Source organism: Lipotes vexillifer, unplaced genomic scaffold, assembly GCF_000442215.2.
Source record: "Lipotes vexillifer unplaced genomic scaffold, Lipotes_vexillifer_v1.1 scaffold648, whole genome shotgun sequence".
NCBI classification, from domain to species: Eukaryota; Metazoa; Chordata; class Mammalia; order Artiodactyla; family Lipotidae; genus Lipotes; species Lipotes vexillifer.
Genome location: NW_006797096.1, coordinates 1,509,847 through 1,533,678, shown reverse-complemented (window position 1 = coordinate 1,533,678; position 23,832 = coordinate 1,509,847). Strand labels below are relative to the sequence as shown.

The window sequence follows — 23,832 nt, the reverse complement described above, 5'->3', positions numbered from 1 at the left end:
GGGAAAGAGCTTTTACTATAGCAAATGAAAAATATTTTTAAATTATTTACATATGTGTATTCCTAGGTTAACCAGGAACTTTTTAATTATGGAAAATACTGTCACTTTCCCATATGCTGAAACTCTCCCTTGGAAACTGTCAACAAGTTGCTGAATTCCTCAGCCAGTGAGGAGTGGATGAGTGATTCTTTGTTGAGGGCTGCAGTTTTCACTCAGATGAAATCAAATGCAGGATTTCAAGCATGTAGTACAGCCAGAAAAGGAAACATCATGAATAACTAACAGAAAAAAAAGATTGGTTTCCAGCTGTTTTCAGAATTTCATATCCACGGAATTTGGTTGGTAGAGCAGCCAAAGAACCGTTTTCACTTACAGTCCTGTCAGCCTCATGAGCTACACATGGTTTATATTGTTACAGAAAAGCTAATTTTTCTTTGTTCACATGTGTTGCCTCAGACAGCCCATACACATTTCATATTTGCTGGCTAGACACTTCCTGATGTTAGCTGTGGCTAAGACAAACATACTTTTACAGTAACTGTCAATCAATATTCTGTCCTACTTGTTTATTTAACAACTTTTCATTTTATAATGTTGCTTCTCATACTTTCCTTTCTTTTACCCTAAAACCTTCATGACCTTAGTAAAATTGTGCTCAGCTACAGGAATGAATCTGAGGGCCTGAAGCTTAGAAGAGAAACTTGTTTTAAACAGCACTTTATGGAAAGAAAGAGATTGGAAAAGGTTGGAAAGGTTTGCTAAAGTTGGAAAAAGACAAATATTGCTTCCTTCTGCCAAGATTTCTTAAAAATTTGGACATTCTGCTTCAATAGCAGCTCTTTCAAGAACTTATGCCCTAATTTCTTGGTTTGGAAGTTGTGGAAACCCAGCTTCTATGTAGATGACATGAATAGCCCAAGGACATCAGAAATTGTACATTTAGACTCCAGCTGTGGGCCAGACAGTCTGGATTTGATGACATAGGCTGAACCAACCAGGAACCCAGCGTAGCTGGAGGAACAAGGCACAATGCCTCTGCTCATCCACTGTTTCTGTTTTCTTTCTCCAAAGCCTCTGGACCCTCCAGATCAGGGTTTTTCAACTGTGACACTATTGGCATTTTGGACTGGATAATACTTTATTGAGGACGACTGTAGTGTGCACTGTAGGTTATTGAGCAGCATCCCTGCCCCAGTTGTGACAATCAGAATGTCTCCAGACTTTTCCAAATGTCTCCTGAGGTTGGGGGGTGGACACAAAATCGATTACCCCCAGTTGAGAACCATTGCATTAGCTGGGTGACTTAACCTGTGCAAAATACTGGTAATGATTTCTCCTAATTGGGGGGTGTGGATGAGTAAGAGAACATTAGAGCTGTCAATCACAGGCAAGAGTGGAACCCTGGGAATTGAGGGGGAGAATGATACTAAAGGATGTCTCAGGCCTGCCAATTAAAGAATTTGATCCTGTTAGCTCTCACTTACATTTCTGGTTTTGGTATAATATTAGAAACATTTTTGCTTGCTGTTCTAACCAAGCAAATATTTAATAAAAACTAAGATGTACCCTTCTAAGCCTTTTATTTGTTAACTTATTTAATACAGCAACCCTATAATGTAGGTATATTATTATTATCCCCATTTTTCAGATGGAGAAGCTGAAGCACAGAGGGGTTTGCTAAGCTGCCTTGCATCTAGTATGAGGCAAGGGCAGGATTCACATGTATGTCATCTTACTCGAGTCCAGGCCTTTAAGCACTATTTTAGGCCCCTTCTTATAGGAGCTTGACATTCCTCCCAGAGATGAGCTAGCCAGGACTTAGAAAATTTGTGTGCCTCATAGCTATTTATCAAATACTGTTTATTTGTTTTAGATTTAGTTATCAAATACTGTTCTAGTGCTTTCTAAGGGTATGCCAGGTATCAACTCTTTGCCTCTTGGTTCCAAATCTACTCTTCACTGCCCTGCTGTGATCCTGGAGCTGGACCCCCTAAGCACTTCCCTTTAGCCAGCTGGCTTTGTCACTGGGAGGGACACTGCAGCAGGAGGGGGCTTTTTCCTGGTTCCATGAGTGTCCCTGTGTTCTTGATCCTGCAACGAGTGCTTGGCTGGGATATGGGAACCCCAATGGGTCCAAGTTTCAGCACCAGCAGCTTCCCGTCCCGTGGGTCTCCTGGCTGGCTCCCCAGATAATTCAACAACACTCCTGTAGGAAGCTTCCTGGCAAGTTTTGCTGGCGCCCCAGCAGGATTCCCAGTGGGTTCTGTGGCACCCCTGCAGGTGGCCCCCTGGTGAGTCGGCCAGCTCCTCCAGGGAAAGCTCCTCGGTTCTCCAGTGCCCTGGGGGGCGGGGCTTCTCCTTTGCCAGTACTTCAGGGGGCTTCTTGGCCTCTACTGGGGCCACAGGGTCACCCTCCCTCACAAGGTCAGAGTCTCAGCCTTGGGGGCAGGGGTGGGTGGGGCAGGGAGTTCTCCCAAACTTGTTCTTTCCTCTGCCTCAAGCTCTAGTAATAGCCATCCCAGTACCTGCTATTCCTGTTTTCTTTAGTAGCTAATCCCCTTACTAATAATTACTTCGTATATACATGCATTTCTCTCTATATAAAGCTTCCCCATATAAATTTATAAAGTGTCTCCACTCACATTACTCTGTGGTTGCTGTCTCCCTACAAAGTACCAGGCATTACTCCAAGTGCTTTGCAAAGATTAATTTATTCAATCCTTGTAACAGTCCTTCCAGGTAAGTATGGTTATTTGTCTCAATTACCCATGGAGAAACGGAGGTACTGAGATGTTTAGAAACGCGTTTACACAGCCAGCAGGTGGTGAGGCCCAATGTGAATCCAGGCAGTCTGCACCAGGGTCAGAACTTTAGCTGCTGCTCTCTTCCCACCTTCTCTAGAATTGATGTACTGGATTATTCTGCACGAGCCACTTAGAGTCCAGAATTTTCTAGGAGTATTAGAGAAATACTAGGGGTCATTCTTTCATAGCTGCTCTCTCTTCCTTGTATTTACTGAGTATCTACTGTGTGTCAGGCATTAGCAGAGGGGTAATGACATTATTGGGCAGCTTGATGACAATAATTTACCAAAAGTGTGTGTTCTCTCAAAAGGCTAGGAATAGGTAAATCTAACTCAAACTTAAGTTAAAAAAATAGAATAGCTTTCTGTTTTTGACAGGAAGTGCTTTTTCGTTTTTTGAAGCTGAAAAAGAATTTATTATTTTTATTTATATTTTTTATTGGCAAAACAAATTCTTTTTTTTTATACAGCAGGTTCTTATTAGTTACCTATTTTATACATATTAGTGTATATATGTCAATCCCAATCTCCCAATTCATCACACCACCACCACCCTCTCCCACCACTTTCCCTGCTTGGTGTCCATACGTTTCTTCTCTGCATCTGTGTCTCAATTTCTGCCCTGCAAACCAGTTCATCTGTACCATTTTTCTATGTTCCCCATATATGCATTAGTATACGATATTTGTTTTTCTCTTTCTGACTTACTTCACTCTGTATGACAGTCTATAGATCCAACCACGTCTCAACAAACGGCCCAATTTCGTTCCTTTTCATAGCTGAGTAATATTGCATTGTATGTATGTACCACATCTTCTTTATCCATTCATCTGTCAGTGGACACTTAGGTTGCTTCCATGACCTGGCTATTGTAAATAGTGCTGCAATGAACATTGGGGTGCATGTGTCTTTTTGAATTATGGTTTTCCCTGGGTATATGCTCAGTAGTGGGATTGCTGGATCATATGGTAATTCTATTTTTAGTTTTTTAAGGAACCTCCATACTGTTCTCCATAGTGCCTGTATCAATTTACATTCCCACCAACAGTGCAAGAGGGTTCCCTTTTCTCCACACACTCTTCAGCATTTGTTGTCTATATTTTCTGTTGATGCCCATTCTAACTGGTGTGAGGTGATACCTCATTGTAGCTTTGATTTGCATTTCTCTAATAATTAGTGATGTTGAGCAGCTTTTCATGTGCTTCTTGGCCATCTGTATGTCTTCTCTGGAGAAATGTCTATTCAGGTCTTCTGCCATTTTTGGATTGGGTTGTTTGCTTTTTTAATATTGAGTTGCATGAGCTGTTTATATATTTTGGAGACTAATCTTTTGTCTGTTGATTCGTTTGCAAATACTCTCTCCCATTCTGAGGGTTGTCTTTTCATCTTGTTTGTAGTTTCCTTTGCTGTGCAAAAGCTTTTAAGTTTCACTAGGTCCCATTTGTTTATTTTTGTTTTTATTTCCATTACTCTAGGAGGTGGATCAAAAAAGATCTTGCTGTGATTTATGTCAAAGAGCGTTCTGCCTATGTTTTCCTCTAAGTGTTTTATAGTGTCCAGTCTTACATTTAGGTCTCTAATCCATTTTGAGTTTATTTTTGTGTATGGTGTTAGGGAGTGTTCTAATTTCATTCTTTTGCATGTAGCTGTCCAGTTTTCCCAGCACCATTTATTGAAGACACTGTCTTTTCTCCATTGTATGTCCTTGCCTCCTTTGTCATAGATGAGTTGACCATAGGTGCATGGGTTTATCTCTGGGCTTTCTATCCTGTTCCATTGATCTATATTTCTGTTTTTGTGCCAGTACCATATTGTCTTGATGACTGTAGCTTTGTAGTATAGTCTGAAGTCAGGTAGTATGATTCCTCCACCTCCGTTTTTTTCCCTCAAGACCGCTTTGGCTATTCGGGGTCTTTTGTGTCTCCATACAAATTATAAGATTTTTTGTTCTAGTTCTGTAAAAAATGCCATTGGTAATTTGATAGGGATTGCCTTGAATCTGTAGATTGCTTTGGGTAGTATAGTCATTTCCACAATATTGATTCTTCCAATCCAAGAACATGGTATATGTCTCCATCTGTTGGTATCATCATTAATTTCTTTCATCAGTGTCTTATAGTTTTCTGCATACAGGTCTGTTGTCTCCCTAGGTAGGTTTATTCCTAGGTATTTTATTCTTTTTGTTTCAGTGGTAAATGGGAGTGTTTCCTTAATTTCTCTTTCAGATTTTTCGTCATTAGTGTATAGGAATGCAAGAGATTTCTGTGCATTAATTTCATATCCTGCAACTTTACCAAATTCATTGATTAGCTCTAGTAGTTTTCTGGTGACATCTTTAGGATTCTCTATGTATAGTATCATGTCATCTGCAAACAGTGACAGTTTTACTTCTTCTTTTCCAATTTGTATTCCTTTTATTTCTTTTTCTTCTCTGATTGCCGTGGCTAGGACTTCCAAAACTATGTTGAATAATAGTGGTGAGCGTGGACATCCTTGTCTTGTTCCTGATCTTAGAGGAGATGCTTTCAGTTTTTCACTATTGAGAATGATGTTTGCTGTGGGTTTGTCATATATGGCCTTTATTATGTTGAGGTAGGTTCCCTCTATGCCCACTTTCTGGAGAGTTTTTATCATAAATGGGTGTTGAATTTTGTCAAAAGCTTTTTCTGCATCTATTGAGATGATCATATGGTTTTTATTCTTCAATTTGTTAATATGGTGTATCACATTGATTGATTTGCATATATTGAAGAATCCTTGCATCCCTGGGATAAATCCCACTTGATCATGGTGTATGATCCTTTTAATGTGTTGTTGGATTCTGTTTGCTAGTATTTTGTTGAGGATTTTTGCATCTATATTCATCAGTGATATTGGTCTTTAATTTTCTTTTTTTGTAGTATCTTTGTCTGGTTTTGGTATCAGGGTGATGGTGGCCTCATAGAATGAGTTTGTGAGTGTTCCTTCCTCTGCAGTTTTTTGGAAGAGTTTGAGAAGGATGGGTGTTAGCTCTTCTCTAAATGTTTGATAGAATTCACCTGTGAAGACATCTGGTCCTGGACTTTTGTTTGTTGGAAGATTTTTAATCCCAGTTTCAATTTCATTACTTGTGATTGGTGTGTTCATATTTTCTATTTCTTCCTGGTTCAGTCTTGGAAGGTTATACCTTTCTAAGAATTTGTCCATTTCTTCCAGGTTGTCCATTTTATTGGCATAGATTTGCTTGTAGTAGTCTCTTAGGATGCTCTGTATTTCTGCAGTGTCTGTTGTAACTTCTCCATTTTCATTTCTAATTTTATTGATTTGAGTCCGCTCCTTCTTTTTCTTGATGAGTCTGGCTAAATGTTTATCAATTTTGTTTATGTTCTCAAAGAACAATCTTTTAGTTTTATTGATCTTTGCTATTGTTTTCTTTGTTTCTATTTCATTTATTTCTGCTCTGATCTTTATGATTTCTTTCCTTCTACTAACTTTGGGTTTTGTTTGTTCTTCTTTCTCTAGTTCCTTTAGGTATAAGGTTAGATTGTTTATTTTAGATTTTTCTTGTTCCTTGAGGTAGGCTTGTATTGCTGTAAACTTCCCTCTTAGAACTGCTTTTGCTGCATCCCATAGGTTTTGGATCGTCGTGTTTTCATTGTCATTTTTCTCCAGGTAGTTTTTGATTTCCTCTTTGATTTTTTCAGTGATCTCTTGGTTATTTAGTAACGTATTGTTTAGCCTCCATGTGTTTGTGTTTTTTACATTTTTTCCCCTGTAATTGATTTCTATTCTCATAGAGTTGTGGTCAGAAAAGATGCTTGATATGATTTCAATTTTCTTAAATTTACTGAGGCTTGATTTGTGACCCAAGATTTTATCTATCCTGGAGAATGTCCCGTGAGCACTTGAGAAGAAAGTGTAACCTGCTCTTTTTGGATGTAATGTCCTGTAAATATCAATTAAATCTATCTGTCATTTAAAGCTTGTGTTTCCTTATTAATTTTCTGTCTGGACGATCTGTCCATTGGTGTAAGTGAGGTGTTAAAGTCCCCCACTATTATTGTGTTACTGTCAATTTCCTCTTTTATTGCTGTTATCAGTTTCCTTATGTATTGAGGTGCTCCTATGTTGGGTGCATATATATTTATAATTGTTATATCTTCTTCTTGGATTGATCCCTTGATCATTATGTAGTGTCCTTCCTTGTCTCTTGTAACATTCTTTATTTTAAAGTCTATTTTATCTGAGTATTGCTACTCCAGCTTTCTGTCTTTTTTTGTGTGTGTGTGTGTGGTACGCGGGCCTCTCACTGCTGTGGCCTCTCCCGTTGCGGAGCACAGGCTCCAGACGCACAGGCTCAGCGGCCATGGCTCACGGGCCCAGCCGCTCCGCGGCATGTGGGATCTTCCTGGACGGGGGCATGAACCCGTATCCCCTGCATCGGCAGGCGGACTCTCAACCACTGCGCCACCAGGCAAGCCCTCCAGCTTTCTTTTGATTTCCATTTGCATCGAATATCTTTCTCCATCCCCTCACTTTCAGTCTGTATGTGTCCCTAGTTCTGAAGTGGGTCTCCTGTAGACAGCATATATATGGGTCTTGTTTTTGTATCTAATCAGTGAGCCTGTGTCTTTTGGTTGGAGCATTTAATCCATTCACGTTTAAGGTAATTATCCATATATATGTTCCTATAACCATTTTCTTAATTGTTTTGGGTCTGTTTTTGTAGGCCTTTTTCTTCTCTTGTGTTTCCCACTTAGAGGATGTCCTTTAGCATTTGTTGTAGAGCTGGTTTGGTGGTGCTGAATTCTCTTAGCTTTTGCTTGTCTGTAAAGCTTTTGATTTCTCCATAGAATCTGAATGAGATCCTTGCTGGGTAGAGTAATCTTGGTTGTAGGTTCTTCCCTTTGATCACTTTAATTATATCATTCCACTCCCTTCTGGCTTGTAGAGTTTCTGCTGAGAAATCAGCTGTTGACCTTATGGGAGTTCCCTTGTATGTTATTTGTCATTTTCCCTGGCTGCTTTCAATAATTTTTCTTTGTCTTTAATTTTTGCCAGTTTGATTACTATGTGTCTCGGCGTGTTTCTCCTTGAGTTTATCCTGTATGGGACTCTCTGCACTTCCTGGACTTGGGTGGCTACTTCCTTTCCCATGTTAGGGAAGTTTTCGACTATAATCTCTTCAAATATTTTCTCGGGTCCTTTCTCTCTCTCTTCTCCTTCCAGGACCCCTATAATGCGAATGTTGTTGTGTTTAATGTTGTCCCAGAGGTCTCTTAGGCTGTCTTCATTTCTTTTCATTCTTTTTTCTTTATTCAGTTTTGCGGCAGTGAATTCCACCATTCTGTCTTCCAGGTCACTTATCCGTTCTTCTGCCTCAGTTATTCTGCTATTGATTCCTTCTAGTGTAGTTTTCATTTCAGTTATTGTATTGTTCATCTCTGTTTGTTTGTTCTTTAATTCTTCTAGGTCTTTGTTAAACATTTCTTGCATCTTCTTGATCTTTGCCTCCATTCTTTTTCCGAGGTCCTGGATCATCTTCACCATCATTATTCTGAATTCTTTTTCTGGAATGTTGCCTATCTCCACTTCATTTAGTTGTTTTTCTGAGGTTTTATCTTGTTCCTTTATCTGGTACATAGCCCTCCGCCTTTTCATCTTGTCTATCTTTCTGTGAATGTGGTTTTTGTTCCAAAGGCTGCAGGATTGTAATTCTTGCTTCTGCTGTCTGTGTGGCCCACAGTCCCCAGGGCTGTCGCAGCTTTGGTTGCTGAGGCTTCTCAAGAGCCGGTAGCCTCAGTGAGGCTGCCCTCCCCTCGGGCTCCGGGGCAGTTCAGTGACGGCAGAGGGAAGAGAACCGGAGCCAGAAATTCCAGCTCTGCGGAAATGTGGCCTCCATTCTGGGCACAGGGGGTGGGACTGCTCCAGGAAGTGCTTTTTTACACTTATTTTCTGTAGAGAGTCTTTGGTCCTGGTTGCAGTCATGGTTCTGAAATACTTTTTTTTTTTTTTTTTTGCCAGAATCTACATACTCTCTCAGGTAAATAAATTTGCCATTGAATTTATGTATTCTCTAAAAACTGTGTGCAGTAATTTCTCCTATGAAACTTGAACTTAGTGGTAGCACCGAAAACTCTTCTGAGCTGTAGAGTTCACAGACAAGGGGGCTTCTGAAAATCAATCACCAAAAACAATTTGTGAGAAACTTGTGTGTTTCTCAGATAGCATGACTGGGTACAGATGGGAGTTCCTTTGCCTGAGGGGCTGCTGTAATGAGATTAAACTCTGCTTTGGGCTGATCTGCCTCCAAGGCTTGGGGACTTGGTTCTTGGAAACAAAGAACAGACAGAAAACTTCTTTAGGAGTTATAAAGGTTTGTTGGGAAAAGGATGAAAAAAAAAATCCTTTTAACAGTTTGCAATGAATACTATTAAAATTGTGCCTCAAATTCTTGAGCTAACAAGGGAAATCCTGGGACCTAGCAGCTCTTCCTATTTTTTCTCACAAAATTAGATCAGTTAAGATGGCTCAGTACTTTCAGGAAAATGCGAGAGCAATGTATTAATCTGTTGAATAATTATTATTTATTATTATTATCTTTTGCTATTTTATGGTTTGTTTAGGAAATTTGGGAGTGACTGTTTCTCTCTCCTTTGCTTCACTTTTTTGGCACCTGGGGGCAATCTGGAATCCTAGCCCACCTGTGCCTGAATTTTAGGTATAGGCTCTGAAGCAAGTGTGGTTAAAAAGAAGGTGCCATTACATATTTTATGGATGCTGCCACTAGAATGTCTGCTGAGAAATGAAAATGTTACCATCTCCAGACACAAGAGGGCACTCTAAACAGACAGTGTAGGATACAGCATCAAAAGGGAGGGATGGAGGGAAGGAGGAAGCTTAGTCAAAGATACCATTGAATTCAGGCATCTCCCTAGCTGTTTCCATCGTTCCCCCTTCTCCCCGCCCCTCACCTCACCCCACCCCCACCTTGCCCTAGGAAAAGAACTGTCCGGGCCTTGGATTCCCTCTTCTCATGGTTAAATCGAGATTGAGGCTTTCAGAGTCAGAATTCCCAAATCTCTTCAGTAAAAATCCGCATGTTGCTTTCCTCTGTTAACTTACATCATTAACCTCATTTGATGTTGCTTCCCTAAGAATGTTAAATTAAAATCTCTTTTTCTGATGCCAGCAGAATTGAACTGAGCTCTAAATTGGATATAGTATGGGTTTATTTCTTCCCCACAAACTCTTGTATGACCTTTATTGAGGGTGAATTTTGCACCAACTTGTGTTTAACCTTCTGAGCCTTGCTGTACTCAGAACCCCTAGAATAGGGTCAACGGCACAGAGCTGGAGTATGTAGAGATTCTCAAATGAAATGTAAATTTGGAATGTAATTGGGAACCCAACAGGGAGGTTTTGCCTTTAACAGATGGAGTCTTGGTGGTACAATGTAGGTGAGTTTTGAAGTTATTCAATCTTCACAGGTATCAAAATGGTTTAATCTCTACTAGAGAAGTGTTTAAGAGAAAAGAATCTATTCTTCTGGCTACTGTGCATTAAGTAGAGAGATTAGAGTGCCCATAGCCCGTGGATTTTTTTTTGAAGAAATTTAAAATACCTTAAAAGAATGGCAGAATTCAACCCAGATTTCTAGGATCACACCAATGATTCCACCGGAACAGATGAAGATATGTAATATAGTATTTCAGTGGACTGACACTGAGACTAAAATATTGAAATTACCATTTCAAAGATGCACACTGGTGAATGCTTGCATGCCCAGGGTCTACAAGAAAGGCAAAAATCTAGGGAAAAAAACGTAAACAGGTCTGAATATTTCTTGGCGTTCTTTTTTGTTTCTTTTCAGTGACCCGGAGCATTTGCTACGTGCTTAGGAACGTGGCTGAGCTTTCTTAACCCCAAGAACAGCATGATGGGTGCGTCAAGGTTGAGGGTGAAGGGTCCACCCTGACAAAGGCAGGTGTGCTCCTGACCTGGCAAACCCGTCATTTTCCTGTTGCAATAATCATTTGCCTCATCTTTAAAGCTGTTACATTTGAACTGACATTTTTCTGTGGTGAGCCAAATCTTGGTACACAAAATTTGTGCAAAGTCCTCCTGTCTTATAAAATATAAATCCAGGGCCTCAGATGGAATAAATGGAGATTGCAGTCCTGAACATTTATCTTTCTTATTTGAACGAACAAACCTTCCTTCCTTCCTGGAATGTGACTTAACATTTAAAATTCCTATTTAACCTAGAAAAATGGTACAGATGAACTGGTTTGCAGGGCAGAAATAGAGACACAGAAGTAGAGAACAAATGTATGGACAACAAGGGGGGAAGGCGGCGGGGGGTGGTGGTGTGATGAATTGGGAGATTGGGATTGACAGATATACACTGATGTGTATAAAATAGATAACTAATAAGAACCTGCTGTATAAAATAATTAAAATACATTCAAAAATAAAATAAAATAAAATTCCTATTAAATCTCTGGGTATACCCAGAGACCTCAGAAGGTTCTCTCCAGAGAGAGCAAACATCCTCCCTGCACTTGCAGAAGAAGAAACGGATGCTTGCGTGGTGTGCAGGCTCAGGTGCTCGGGGCTGCTCTGCGGAAGAGAACCACTGAACCTGGGCTGCCAGAAAAAATGTTAACTTTGAGTTGAAAATAAGCAAATAAGCATTTGAAATTGAAAGAGGCCAACACATCTGTAGGACACATGGAATTTCAATGGAACCAGTGGCCAAACTGAGCTGCCTTGCCCTCCAAGACAGGGGACTTGGGGCTCCTTGGGATGTGGGCCCCCGGTATCCCCTCTCCCTTCCTCAGGTAACAGGAGCCCAGCTTGGGGGTGGGCTCTGATTAGTCTATGCTAATTAGCACATGTCATTTGATGATTGGTTGAGGGACAAGCCTACCAGCAGTCTGGGCCAATGATATGCAAGACCCTCGCTGGGACTTTTGAGAAAGACACTTGCTCCACGTGGACGCTACCTGGAGAGCTTCTCTTTTCTTCTGGACAATGTAGGGGTGGACATGACTCTTAGGAGTGAGGCAGCTATTTGCCACCATTCTGAATACAATGTCAGCCTAAGGAGGAAGGGAGAGCTGAGATAACCAGGAGAAAGGGGCTAGAGTCCTGATCCATTTGGACCCAAGGCATACTTTGATACTGGGCTTTGCAGCCACTAAACCAATACCTTTTCTTTATTGTTTCAATGAGGCTAAGGTTTATATTACTTGCAACCAAGGTTTCCAAACTACCGTGTTGTGTCTAAGATGATCGGGGTGCACATCCATCTATATGCGTGTAACGTACTGGCGGGGCCATTGTCAGGCATTTTTTCCAAAAGGTTACCTGTCCCGAGAGAAACAGTATTGTTCAGAGCTCTGTGCCACAACTTCTAGTCTCTAAAGTTTTCTTGAAAGTAATACCTGGTACACTGGATGATAAAGTGGGCATGAATTAAAAAGAAAAAAAAAACAAGCCAGGTGTCAAATGCAGCATATTTTAATTTGTTTCAAATAAAGCAATATATGTATATATTTTTTTCAGAAAAACACCAGATGTTAAACTCTAGAAAAGCGCACGTGTCTTCAGCAGATCAGGTTTGTCTGATCAATAAGAATTTTGTTTTCAACATTAACTCTCTAAAGACGATCAATGGACTGACATCACTGCTACAACATAGGTTGCTACTGAGCCTCTGATCTTTAGCCACATCCTGATTTTCCTAACAAATGAGTAAATACTGCCTGGCTAAAATGCTGCAAAGTCTTGATGAGAAAAAGCGCCAACATATCAAGCAAAGCCATGAAAGTTATGAAGCAAGCTAGAGCCGATTATTAGAATTAGAAAAAAATGATTAAGAGAGGATGACACAGCCGTACAGGGTTTGTATATTCGGATTGACTCTCTTTTGGCAGCGAATTGGGTCAGCACCTCGGGCAGGGAACAGAAACTGAATGAAAACGGCTTTTTTTTTTCTTCTCTCCTAGCTCAGGCCACCAACGTCACAGCTGGGACGGAGAGAACCGCGGCCTCTGTGGAAACTTCTATTCTCGTGGGGCAGAGATTGCACTGTGAAACCCTGGAGACGTTTCCCCGGAAAGGCCTGGCCTCTGAGTTGTCTGCAGCGTGCTGCCTTCGTCGGGGCTTTTCCGGATGGGCTGCGGCCTCGGGGGTCTTGGTTCCCGAAGAGGCCTCTTGGTTTTTGGTGCCGCCTTTGTTTTTGGGACGGAAGCCGTTGTGTGGCTGTCTTCTGTGTTCATGGCGGTTGTTGCCCTTCCCCATCGGATCAGCTTCGTTACCACTGCCCTGGGGCTTCGCAGACCCATTTAGCCTGTTGTTGTGATACTGCGGATTAAATCTTCGTCTTTGGCTAGAAGACCCATTCTACCAAAAAAAAAAAAAAAAAAAAAAGGAGGTAAGTATTAGATGCCAACAAACCTCAGATGACATCAGTAGACATCAGGGAAACCAAATCTCTAAGTCACAGGTAAGCTTTTTTACACCCCAGAAGAATGTGACAACATGCAAATGAGGTCAAGCTGATAGAATCCTTGAGCTTAAAAGAGCAGCAGGGCTTCCCTGGTGGCGCAGTGGTTGAGAGTCCGCCTGCCGATGCAGGGGACACGGGTTCGTGCCCCGGTCCGGGAAGATACCACATGCCGCGGAGCAGCTGGGCCCGTGAGCCATGGCCGCTGAGCCTGCGCGTCCGGAGCCTGTTGCTCCGCAACGGGAGAGGCCATAACAGTGAGAGGCCCGCGTACCGCAAAAGAAAAAAACAAAACAAAACAGCGGACTGTCTTGTAAATGGAACTCCAAGAAAATAAAATTACTGATGTTGAAAGAGAGGTTACAGAAGTATAAGAGAGACAATTCCAGAACCAGGCCAAATAAACCCCATAAAGAATGCCTGAAATAAAACACAATGAAATGTAACATAGAGGCACGGAAACGACGATTCTCTACCGTAAACATTTCTAGGACATTCTCTATAGACTATGTATACGAATTCTCATGACATATATGAAGAAAAACATAAAATTCTGTTTGTCATTTTTCGTCTCTGAAGCAGCTTTTCTATTTTATTTCAAAACAAATACCATAGTTCAGAAATCTTATCTTGGGTAAATACAGGGATGAGGTGTCTCTGGTAGATCTTGGTGAGATGTAGAGGTGATGTGTATTTTCAAAGAGATACTTAGTTCTTTTTCTAAACTTTTTGCAGTTCTCAGCTAATGAATTTTGAAGCATCAGACTGAAAAACTGGCAACGCTCAACAAATCAGCAACCAAGAACATAAATGGACAAGTAAAAAGGAAGCAGTGGGTTAGCCTGTGTGTCTTCATACAAGGGAAAGATTTCTGAACTCCTTGAGGTCAAAACAGCCAACAGGTATGTAGTGCTTAAGTGTGCCAGGCACCAAGCGAGGCACTTGACCTTGTGCCACCTCATTTGTCATTGCCATCACCTTTTAAGAGAGCTTCTATGATGCACTTCATTTTATCGATGAAGATAAGAAGTTTAAGGGACTTGCCCAAGGTCCACAGTTAGAAAGTGGTGGAGCCATTCTCACTTCACATATTCCCTCCAGACAAGATTCATAAGCAGGTTGTTACATGAACACAGACCTTTTTTTGAAAATCAAACGTCTATTACTAAAATGTGTAATTTTTTGAGTTACAAATATATCAAGTTCTTAATTTGTGCATTGTGACTGGACGGTATTGGTTTAGGGCAGACGTGCCCCTAGTAACTCAGGGCCCAGGGCAAGAGTACAAAGGCAGAGGCCCACGTACCATGTGTCTGAAGATTTTCTCTTCCTACCTCTGGCTCCATCTCACATTGTGAGGGGCCATGCCCACAGGAATGTGGACACTCCAGCCTGTTCACCTAAGCATGGTCTCCACCTCCACAAATAATCGCCCTTTGGACCTAGGGGTGTGCAAACTGGTAGTGTGGTCAGCTCGGCCCTCAAGGTGATGCATCCAGGAAAGTAGTCCAAACAGACCTTGAGAGTAGGCTTGGGGCTATCTCGGAATAGAATTCCAGGATCTCGAGTATTTGGACCACTTTCCAGAAGGGAGAGTGTAGATTCTGGGTAGTCACATCTTGGTCTCGCTCCGTAGGGAGGGCCATGGGCCATGGCTGGCAGAGAGCCACGAGGGTTTACGCTAAAGCACAGGACCCAGCACAAGGGCCCTTCTGAGGCTCAGATATATGTTTAAGGTTAAACAGGCCATCGCCTGAAATGCTTTGCTGAAAATGATGAAACAGTGAACTGAAAAAGTATCTATGTGGACAGCATTTAATCTGGCCCCCTTTGCTTTTAAAAAAATTGTGACAGAGGGCTTCCCTGGTGGCGCAGTGGTTGAGAGTCTGCCTGCCGATACAGGGGACACGGGTTCGTGCCCTGGTCCGGGAGGATACCACATGCCGTGGAGCGGCTGGGCCCGTGAGCCACGGCCGCTAAGCCTGCGCATCTGGAGCCTGTGCTCCGCAACGGGAGAGGCCACAGCAGTGAGAGCCCCGTGTGCCGCAAAAAAAAGAGAAAAAATTGTGACAGAGAAATTCAGACTAAATTTTGGACTTAATTTTATCAGGGGGTTTAATAATATGCAAAGAAAAAAAGCTATGAAGCTGTATTTAGACAAGTGAAACAGATTTGATTATGATCTTGAATCTATGACTGTATGAAATACTCCTTGTCCAAATGCTATTTTAAAGTTCATGAAGACATCTGGGGCCAGAGAAATGCCTGTCAGAGTCACTAATGAGAATTCTAAAAGACCAAGACCACAAAATCCAACAGGGCACTTGTTAGAAAACCAGCATTTTGGAATGCTCAAAAAAAAAAGTCTCTTTATTCAAGCTTTCTTTCTGAGAGCTCACGAAAAATGTCTTTATACCATTCCCAGCTTCTGAATCATCAAATCCCATTTCTTGGTCATTCTCTAATGATAAGGAGGAAATCACTTCTCAAGGATATAGTGGAGAAGCAGAGGAGAGAAGACTGTCCTTTGGATACTTCTATTTTTAAGGGTCATAGTAGATAAGACTTAATAATGTCATTTTGAAATGTATTCTCTTTACTGAAAGCCCAAGAGAAGAGCGAGCAGTTTGAACTAACTTTGGCCTCTTACAGAAAAACTAGACATAAATGGGAGTTAAAGGATCATAAAAAAAGCATGCCAGATTTCTTCTCACTAATGGTGACAGTGGCCAGGTTCTGAATCTTGTTCCCACGTCTGTGTGTCTCTTCCACGTGTGGGCCAGTTACGAGGACCTGGGTGGCACTCAAGGCACGAGAAGCACCGTCTCATTTAGGTGGACTCTTTGCTGATGCTGTCAAGTGTGTGAAGACCACTTCCTCCACAGGGGACAGTGCCTATGAAATGGGGACCGGATGGACCGGGGGAGCTCTGGGAGGCCGGACAGGCAGACGGAGGCTCTGGAGGTCGGGCTGCTGCTGGGGGTGGGCGGAGCCTGGGTGTGACCAGTGGTGGCTGTTTTCTTTGAAAACGAGTGGTTTCTTGCCCAGGTAATGCACTAGGGTCTGCGGGACTCCTGGAAGCAGGGCAAGGTGGCCTCCCTGGAGCGGTTTACCTGCTTATTAGCCGGCACAGCCTGGTGAGAGCTGTCAGCGGTGCTGGGAAGGTTGCTCGCCATTTTGGGGTTTGCTGCTTTACCCTCGGAGGGCTTGTTGTGATTGGATGATTTTCTGGTAAAGTTACTCTGTTTCCCAGAGGTGGTCGCGTGAGCGTTGAGCAGTGGCAGCAGGGAGCTGCAGGGAGTTCTTGAGGAATAGTTGTTCTTTGGATGTGTAACTGCAACAAGAAAGCACTTTGTGTTAGGGGCTGTGCCGCGGTAACCCATTAGGAGATGGAGAAATTGGCAGGAGCTTCATAAAAACATTAAGTTTTTGTTTTTTGGGTTTTTTTGGTAAGATATCATTTGAAAAAGTACCTAGGTGCTTGGAGACCACCAAATGTCTTCAGTGAGAATCACTGAATAGCATAATCATTCAGGTTGGGAGACATTTGTAGGAAATGAGACAGATCTGAGCACCTTTAATATTATGCCTTAGGTCAAGAACCACCAAGGGAAGAGTGATAATGAAACCCCGAAGTGCCCTCTCAGCCCTGTCCAAAAAGGTACTCTGCCTCTTGGGTTCCCCATTACCAAACCTGTTCTTGCCATTCTTGTCATACCCCTAGACCAGTTGGTGTTGCAGAGATGCAGAAAAACCTAGCAGTACACGGACACTTGGCTGGTCAGAGCCACAATATTTTGAGAGCTTCAGAATGGGGTGATGCCAGGTGTCAGGAATTTTGTCACCCCCGGGGTGGTATATATTCCCTGACCTTACAGCCATGCCTGCCGGCCCAAAAGATGCCCCAAAGCATCTTTTATATTCCATTAGAGTTACATTATCTGGCCTTTTATCAACTCCATTTTCTACAGCCCCACTGCAAATCTGCAACAATTCCAATCCTAAATTCCAATGCTAACAACAATTCCAATGCTAAAGTCCACACAGGCTAATCAGACAGATCCCTGGCAGGGCTCGGACAGGTCTGTTCAATTTTTATTATCACCCTTCCCACTGGTTTTGAAAGGGGTGGTTTTTGATGAGATGTTTCTGTGTGATTATGCTGAATCAGGGCCGGAGGGAATCAACTTAAGGATATAATCATGACTTTCCTCTCATAGTTCACCAGAATTTGACTGCCAGTCTGGACAGCAAGACCTCTGAATCTTAAAAAATTGTCACCAGTTTTTAAAAGCAATTTTCTCTGCTACCTGTGTTGGATCAGACTTCATCCTAGCATTCTTCCTGGGGATTTGGAGTGTGAATAGGGATCACGGGACATTAGAAATGGAAAGGACAGGGATGTATCTCTAGTCCCTTCATTTTACAGGTAAGGTGTGATGGCACGTCGGGTACTGTCCAAACATGACGAGGGGATTTTAGTGGCTCTTTGCTAACTAGATTCACTTTCACAGGGGTCATTACTACTTCCGGTTCAGTAGCTGTGGGCTTTCTATGTGCTCTCAACAAAGCTGAGAAGAAAAGGGCCTTTCGGGGACTCTCGTCTCCAACAAGGGAGGCTGGCCTCCAATGTGGACACCTGGGAGTTGGTAAGGGATGGTTCCTCCCACTAGATGGCACTGGAGTGCTCTGGAAGAGAGCAGGTGACGCTACGCCGCCCTCCCCCCCTCAGATGGTGGCAGAGTCACTTGGCATCAGGGTCTTGCCCATTATCAGCCTGGAGTGGAAACTAGGATAGGCAGTTAAATTTCCAACTGCGAATCAGATAGTCTGGTTTTTTTAGAGGTGAGGCAAAATCTGGGGATGGAGAATGGCAAGTGGGGTAGATTCATAAGGGAGGGAGTGTCTAGAAAAAAAATAATTTAAAAGAAATGCAGTCCAAAATTCAGATAACTGCCAAAGATATGTGAGCAAGGATGCTCACAGCAGTGTTATTTTAATGGTGAAAAACTGGAAGTAACCTAAATGTCCACAATGAAGGGACTGATTGTGCCAATTATATTTAAATAAATTACAGGTTAAATATATTGACATGGAAAAATGTCAGCCATATATTGTGAAATGATAAAAGCAAATTCTCTTACTATATATGTATATTGTATAGTATAGTAAATGATGTAGTATAATTAAGTATACTGTATAATTTACACAGTAGATATATGTGCATAAAAAGTGTGATGGAGCCACAAAAGTAACGTCATGTTCTATTTTATATCGTTTGTAATTTTTAGATCAAGCTTATATTTTTTATACCCAGAAAAAATGCAATTTCCACTTTGCAAAAAAAAAAGTGAAGCCGAATCTCAATTTTTCAGCTCACTACGAGGCTGTAGATATTCCATGTCCTTCACCAGTTGTTCCTTCCTCCTTGTGGCGTCCTTGAAGCCACTTTAGTGCTCATTCCCACCTCCCCTGGTGGGTGGGCTGGAGCAGGGGAAAAAGGATCAGGCAATTTTGTTGCATGTTAACTGCTCTAATTAAGGGAGAGGCTCAGTCAGGCACTGCTGAGCAGCGTGTCTCTCACACACACACACACGCACACACACACACACACACACACACACACACACACACACACACACACACACACACACACACACACACGACAGCTGGGCCCTTCACGACAGTAGCCCATTGTTCTCAGACTCGGAGACTCCCTCTCCCTGTTAACAGGTCTCTATAGAACCAGGCTGTTTGAAATCAGACAGGCAGTTGATCTGGCAGTGCTTAAGAAAAGTTTGCAAAAGGTATAAACTAGTTGACCTGTTCTGTTCCGCTTAATAAATCCTGGGGATTTACTGATGGGCAGTGGCATTTGAAGACTCGAAGTTCGGATCTTGACATTTTTAGCGACTTGTGTCATGACCTTAGATCATTAAATCTCTTTAGACCTCACTTTAGCCCCCTGGGGGACCGCACACCTGACATTTCTGATATCAACTCCAAATAGCACCAGGCTTATGCACACAGAATTATTTAGCAAGTATGCAAAACTCACTTTCTCCACAGAGCATGATTTGGGCCTTTAGCTGTTCAATGTCACAGGAGAACCGGGCAGCTTTCCCAAGCTCTTCATCATACTTACGCTCGCTGACAAAGTGCTGTAGGGAAGAGACAGGAGCCCCATGATTGCAGAAATGACTGAGGCATGCTGCTGATCCATTCTCTGTTCTCCCGCCACCACTGATGATGTGAAAGCATCCCCAGGTGGGGAAGCATGCCAGCTCTGTCACTGGGAGGCTCTGTTAAAGCAGGCTTGGTTTTGGCCTGCCTGGAGCACGGTCACCTCCTTCTTCTGGGAAACACGTGTGGGTCTTGTCTGTACAGGCAAAATGTGTGTCTGGACTCGTCTAAAGCCTTTTAGCACCCCACGCCCTCCTTCTAGCACTTCCTGCCCTATTGTAAGTTATGGGATTGCCTTCTGGCAGTCTTCCTAATCTGGCCAATGGCCTCCTAAGGTATCACTCCTCATGAGAAAGCATGTCATCCTTCCTAGACGTCCGTCTCCATTTTAATAGGGTACCAGGAAGTCCAAAAAGCCTTCAGTATCGATAACTAGAAACCATTATCTTGAATGGTAGAATTTCAAGTGCTGTTAAAGGAAGTGGGAAAGAGATTACTTTTCAGTTCATTTAAAATTAAGATCTATGTGTAGATGACAGAGTGAGCAATACAGAAATAACCATGAGTCAGTCCCTCTGTCATCTACCAGGGAGTTTACCACATGGTAAGAGAGACAGATACCACAAGATACAATATAACGTAGAATGTAGTAGGTGCTTTAGGAATATGAAAGAGGAAGAAATTATTTCCTACTGAGGGGAATGGGTAAAGGGTTATGTAAGAGGAAGCATTTGAGCTGGAACATTAAAAAAATACTGAACACTTACCAGACATGGGCCAAATTCTTAACAGATAATCTCATTTTCAGCTGATCACATTATTATGAAATGAGTACTAACATTAACTGTAATTTACAAAGGGGGAACCGAGGTTCTAAGAATCTAAGAGAATATGTAATTTATCCAAGGTTGCAAGAGCAGGACTGTTGCACTCCAAAGCCTGTGCTATCAACCATTTTACGATGAGTGGGATTTTGATAGGTAGAAGTGAAACTTGGAAGATGAGTGGATTTCAGTTGACCAGGAAGCTGGCAACTTCTTATTTATCAAAACAAGTGTGTGTTTGTTTGTTTTGCTTTTCAGGATGTTTTTCTGGGTATCAAGATGGGTTCTGCCAACCAGCCCCATTCCCCATTCTAATCTCCTTTGGGACTAGGGAACATCTGTGACATTAGAAGTGCATCTGTGTCCACAAGACGAAGGGTTTTGTTCTACTGAAACTAATTAGCACTGGCCATAATAAATATATACTGGAGTCCAGTGGTGGATTTTATTTTGAAGGGAAGAGGAGACCATAGTGGGGGAGACCAGACCTGCTCTAATAACTCTGGTCTCAGGGTGAATGACCAGGCTGGAGGGAGACAGTGGATGCAGAAAGAATAGTCAGGAGGCCACTGCAATTGACTGGTTGGAGGAAACAAAGACCAGGAGAGCAGGTGAGGAGGGAAAGACCTACAGAACTTCTCAGAACCTTCAGGGGAAATCGTCATCCCCGCAGGGCTCTCTTTTATGCCTAACCAGGATGGAGGGGACCAAAGTCAATTGCCACTTTCTACCATACCCAACCAGTGGTTATGCTGGGATGAGCAGACAATCCTACTCATAAAGCTAGCAACAAATATGACTTCAAAGTACGCTAGTTCCCTAGAAGTCGGTCGGAAGCTGGAGTGCGTGTGCATGTGTGTATGTTCACTGTATTGGGGAAAATGAGGATAAGGGAAAATTTATAAACTGTAACTTCCTATTTTGTTGTAGATACTTGTTTTTGCCTTTCTGCTAACAATTTCTCCTTCTGGTAACTGTACCCCAATGCAGTTTCCAAGATTCACAGCGTTGGTGGGTCTTTCAATCAAGACCTTTCTTGGCCAAATGGTGGATGTGACCCAAGTGGAGGCCAATCAGAATCTCTCTGTTTGGGATTTGAATCCAGTGGGGTGGCCCAAGGGGTGATGACATCTGGAGGTCACTCACTCTGATGGTGCCCTAAAGAGTGTCTGGTAATTACTGCTGCCAACATTTCTGCCCAGTTATAACCTGGAGTCTTCAGAGCACACTCTGCTTTGGTGAGCTACCCTCAAATCCCTTCCAATTCTACTTGTCCTTGAGGCTAGCCAGGGTCAGCTTCTGTTGCGTGCAACTCAAGAAATCCACTAAATACATATTTGTGGGTGGTATTCTTAATAAAAGGTCAAGTAAGCTAGAAAAGGATATAGGAAAGAAGTCTCTACATATTGTACATTCTTTAGAATCCTCACTGTTATACTAAGTTCATACTTAGTGTGTGTTCACATGTGTGTGTGTTTATATACATATGCATAAATGACATATGGTGAAAATAATGTTCCCCTTCCCAGCTGTAATTTATGGTTGAATACATTTTATTTGGGTCAGTTCCACTGGCTAAAAAATTAGCTTGTACCTCTCCTCTGTAATGATATAGCCCTTCAACACATAGTATACTTAAATATAGTGACTAGGTGTTTCTTTAACCCTTCTGTATTCTCGATTTCAACCCTGTGAAAGACAGCTGGGTGCCTGATGTTAGCTCCTCAGAGAACAGCACTCTATGGATGCAGAACAGACATAATGGGGATCAGAACTCTGGCTCAGGGTTCAGGCTGTGATATTTTAGAACTGACCTTAATTTCTGCCCTGAGTTCGGCCAGCTGCATCTCTGCCATCTGACTGGCTAGATCAGTAAGTCTCTTTAGTTCTTCTGCTTTCTTTTGACGAGCAGTCAGGATTTCCACTGCCAGATAAGAAAGAATAATACATTAAGGCCAAAGATGTAAACATATTAAACGACCTAATTTCTTGGATCAGTTCTGTCTCCGCAGACTGATCGCTTTGTTGGGCCATGGCTGTTTTCTGAGTTGGTCACTAAGCTGGGTTGGCCCTTGGTGCTCATCACCAACCACTCATTTCCTTATGTCTTTATCCACCAAGCCCCAAACCAAACACGGTCCTTTCTGATTCACTGTACATCCACAGTCTTCTTCATTTTCCCCACTGGCATCTGATCTCACTTACTTAGTTTGGACTTTTAGATTTGTGCATTACTCAGAACAACTATCTCCAAGAAGGAAAAAAAAAAAACCATTAAAATCCTATCTGAATGCTAATGCAAAGACAGTGAGTCCACTAAGCAAAAACCATTATTCTGTATGTGCTGTACTATTAAATTCTAACAACATCAGACCCTCCGAACTTTAACACATATTCATTTAGGGCAACTAGCTGTGTTATTGAAAGATGACATAAAAGGTTTCCTTTATTAGCTTTTTGTGAGCTAAAAAATGCCTCTGCTTTTGCTACTCTGCAGATATGTTTCCATTTTGCAACCAGACAGAAGTTGCAGACCAGAGTTTTTGTTGTAAGTGTCCACAATGGAAAAATTTCAAGGGTGAGTCAAAGCTTGCTTAAGCTGAATTCATGTGCACTCTAGCATCTGCACATGCAGCGAAGTCACAAGGGAATTCTCGGCATCACATTTCACACACCTGTCAGATGAACTACTAAAGGTTCAAGTAGATGTAGGAGCCCACAGGTTAATTGTCTGTGTGTGTGTGTGTGTTTCCCCAAAGATCATGGAGCTCAAAGGCAATGAATACAAATACATTGGGTGAGATTTAAACAAGAAGTTTGATTTTATAATAGATAAGATTTGTAGTTCTCTCATTCCAGTCACATATGAATTGCCTTCATTTCTTTTGGACAAAGATTTTGAGTTATAACAAAAGACAAGTCCACCTAACTTATACAATATGCACACGGAATTCACATCCCATTCTTGGCTGAACAAGGGTCAACTGCTTTATTAGACCAGATTCACAGCACAATGCCCAGATTCACAGCACAATGCCCAAACAAGGTGCTTTCTGATTTTAAGAGTTCTTAATTTAAAAATGTCAAAAATAGTCGCTTCAGAAGCCCCAAAAGAAGTTCAGAGTCAATCAAGAGTTAAGATTTCCTGCAAACCATAAGCCATTCCTCAGGATGAGAAATATCTTTTTATGCTGATACCAACGTTGAGATGTCAATAAAATAACTAATCTATAACTCATAAAGCCTAACCATCTGCCAAACTACTCTAATCATGCTTTGATTATTTACCAGGACTCCCCCTGCCTCCCATTTACAATTCCAGGTAGCTGGGCAGAGACTGAATTGTGCCTGGTAGCATTTCAGAGTACAGAGAAGCTAGTGAAAAACTTGTCCTGATGATGGGAGTGAAAGGAATTTTCATGTGAACGTAGAAAATGTATTACTGAGTGATGTCCCAGGTTACCCAGTCAGACCAGAGGTCACAAAAAGGTAGCCAGCTATCACTTTCAGTGACAGGGTACATATATTTT

General features: G+C 42.0%; 1 protein-coding gene across 2 annotated transcripts in view; it reads right to left on the bottom strand.

Moving 5' to 3' along the window:
- Positions 1–12,291: 12,291 nt before the first annotated feature.
- Positions 12,292–23,832, bottom strand: part of SPATS2L (spermatogenesis associated serine rich 2 like) — a 172,353-nt gene continuing 160,812 nt past the window's right edge. For both annotated transcript variants that reach the window (XM_007469198.1, XM_007469199.1), the window contains 4 exons: positions 22,117–22,226; positions 19,354–19,456; positions 16,409–16,629; positions 12,292–13,192 (listed from right to left, as the gene is read on the bottom strand). In XM_007469198.1, coding sequence (XP_007469260.1) covers positions 12,797–13,192; positions 16,409–16,629; positions 19,354–19,456; positions 22,117–22,226 — 830 coding nt within the window. In that variant the 3' untranslated portion in view covers positions 12,292–12,796. The remainder of the gene's footprint in view (positions 13,193–16,408; positions 16,630–19,353; positions 19,457–22,116; positions 22,227–23,832) is intronic.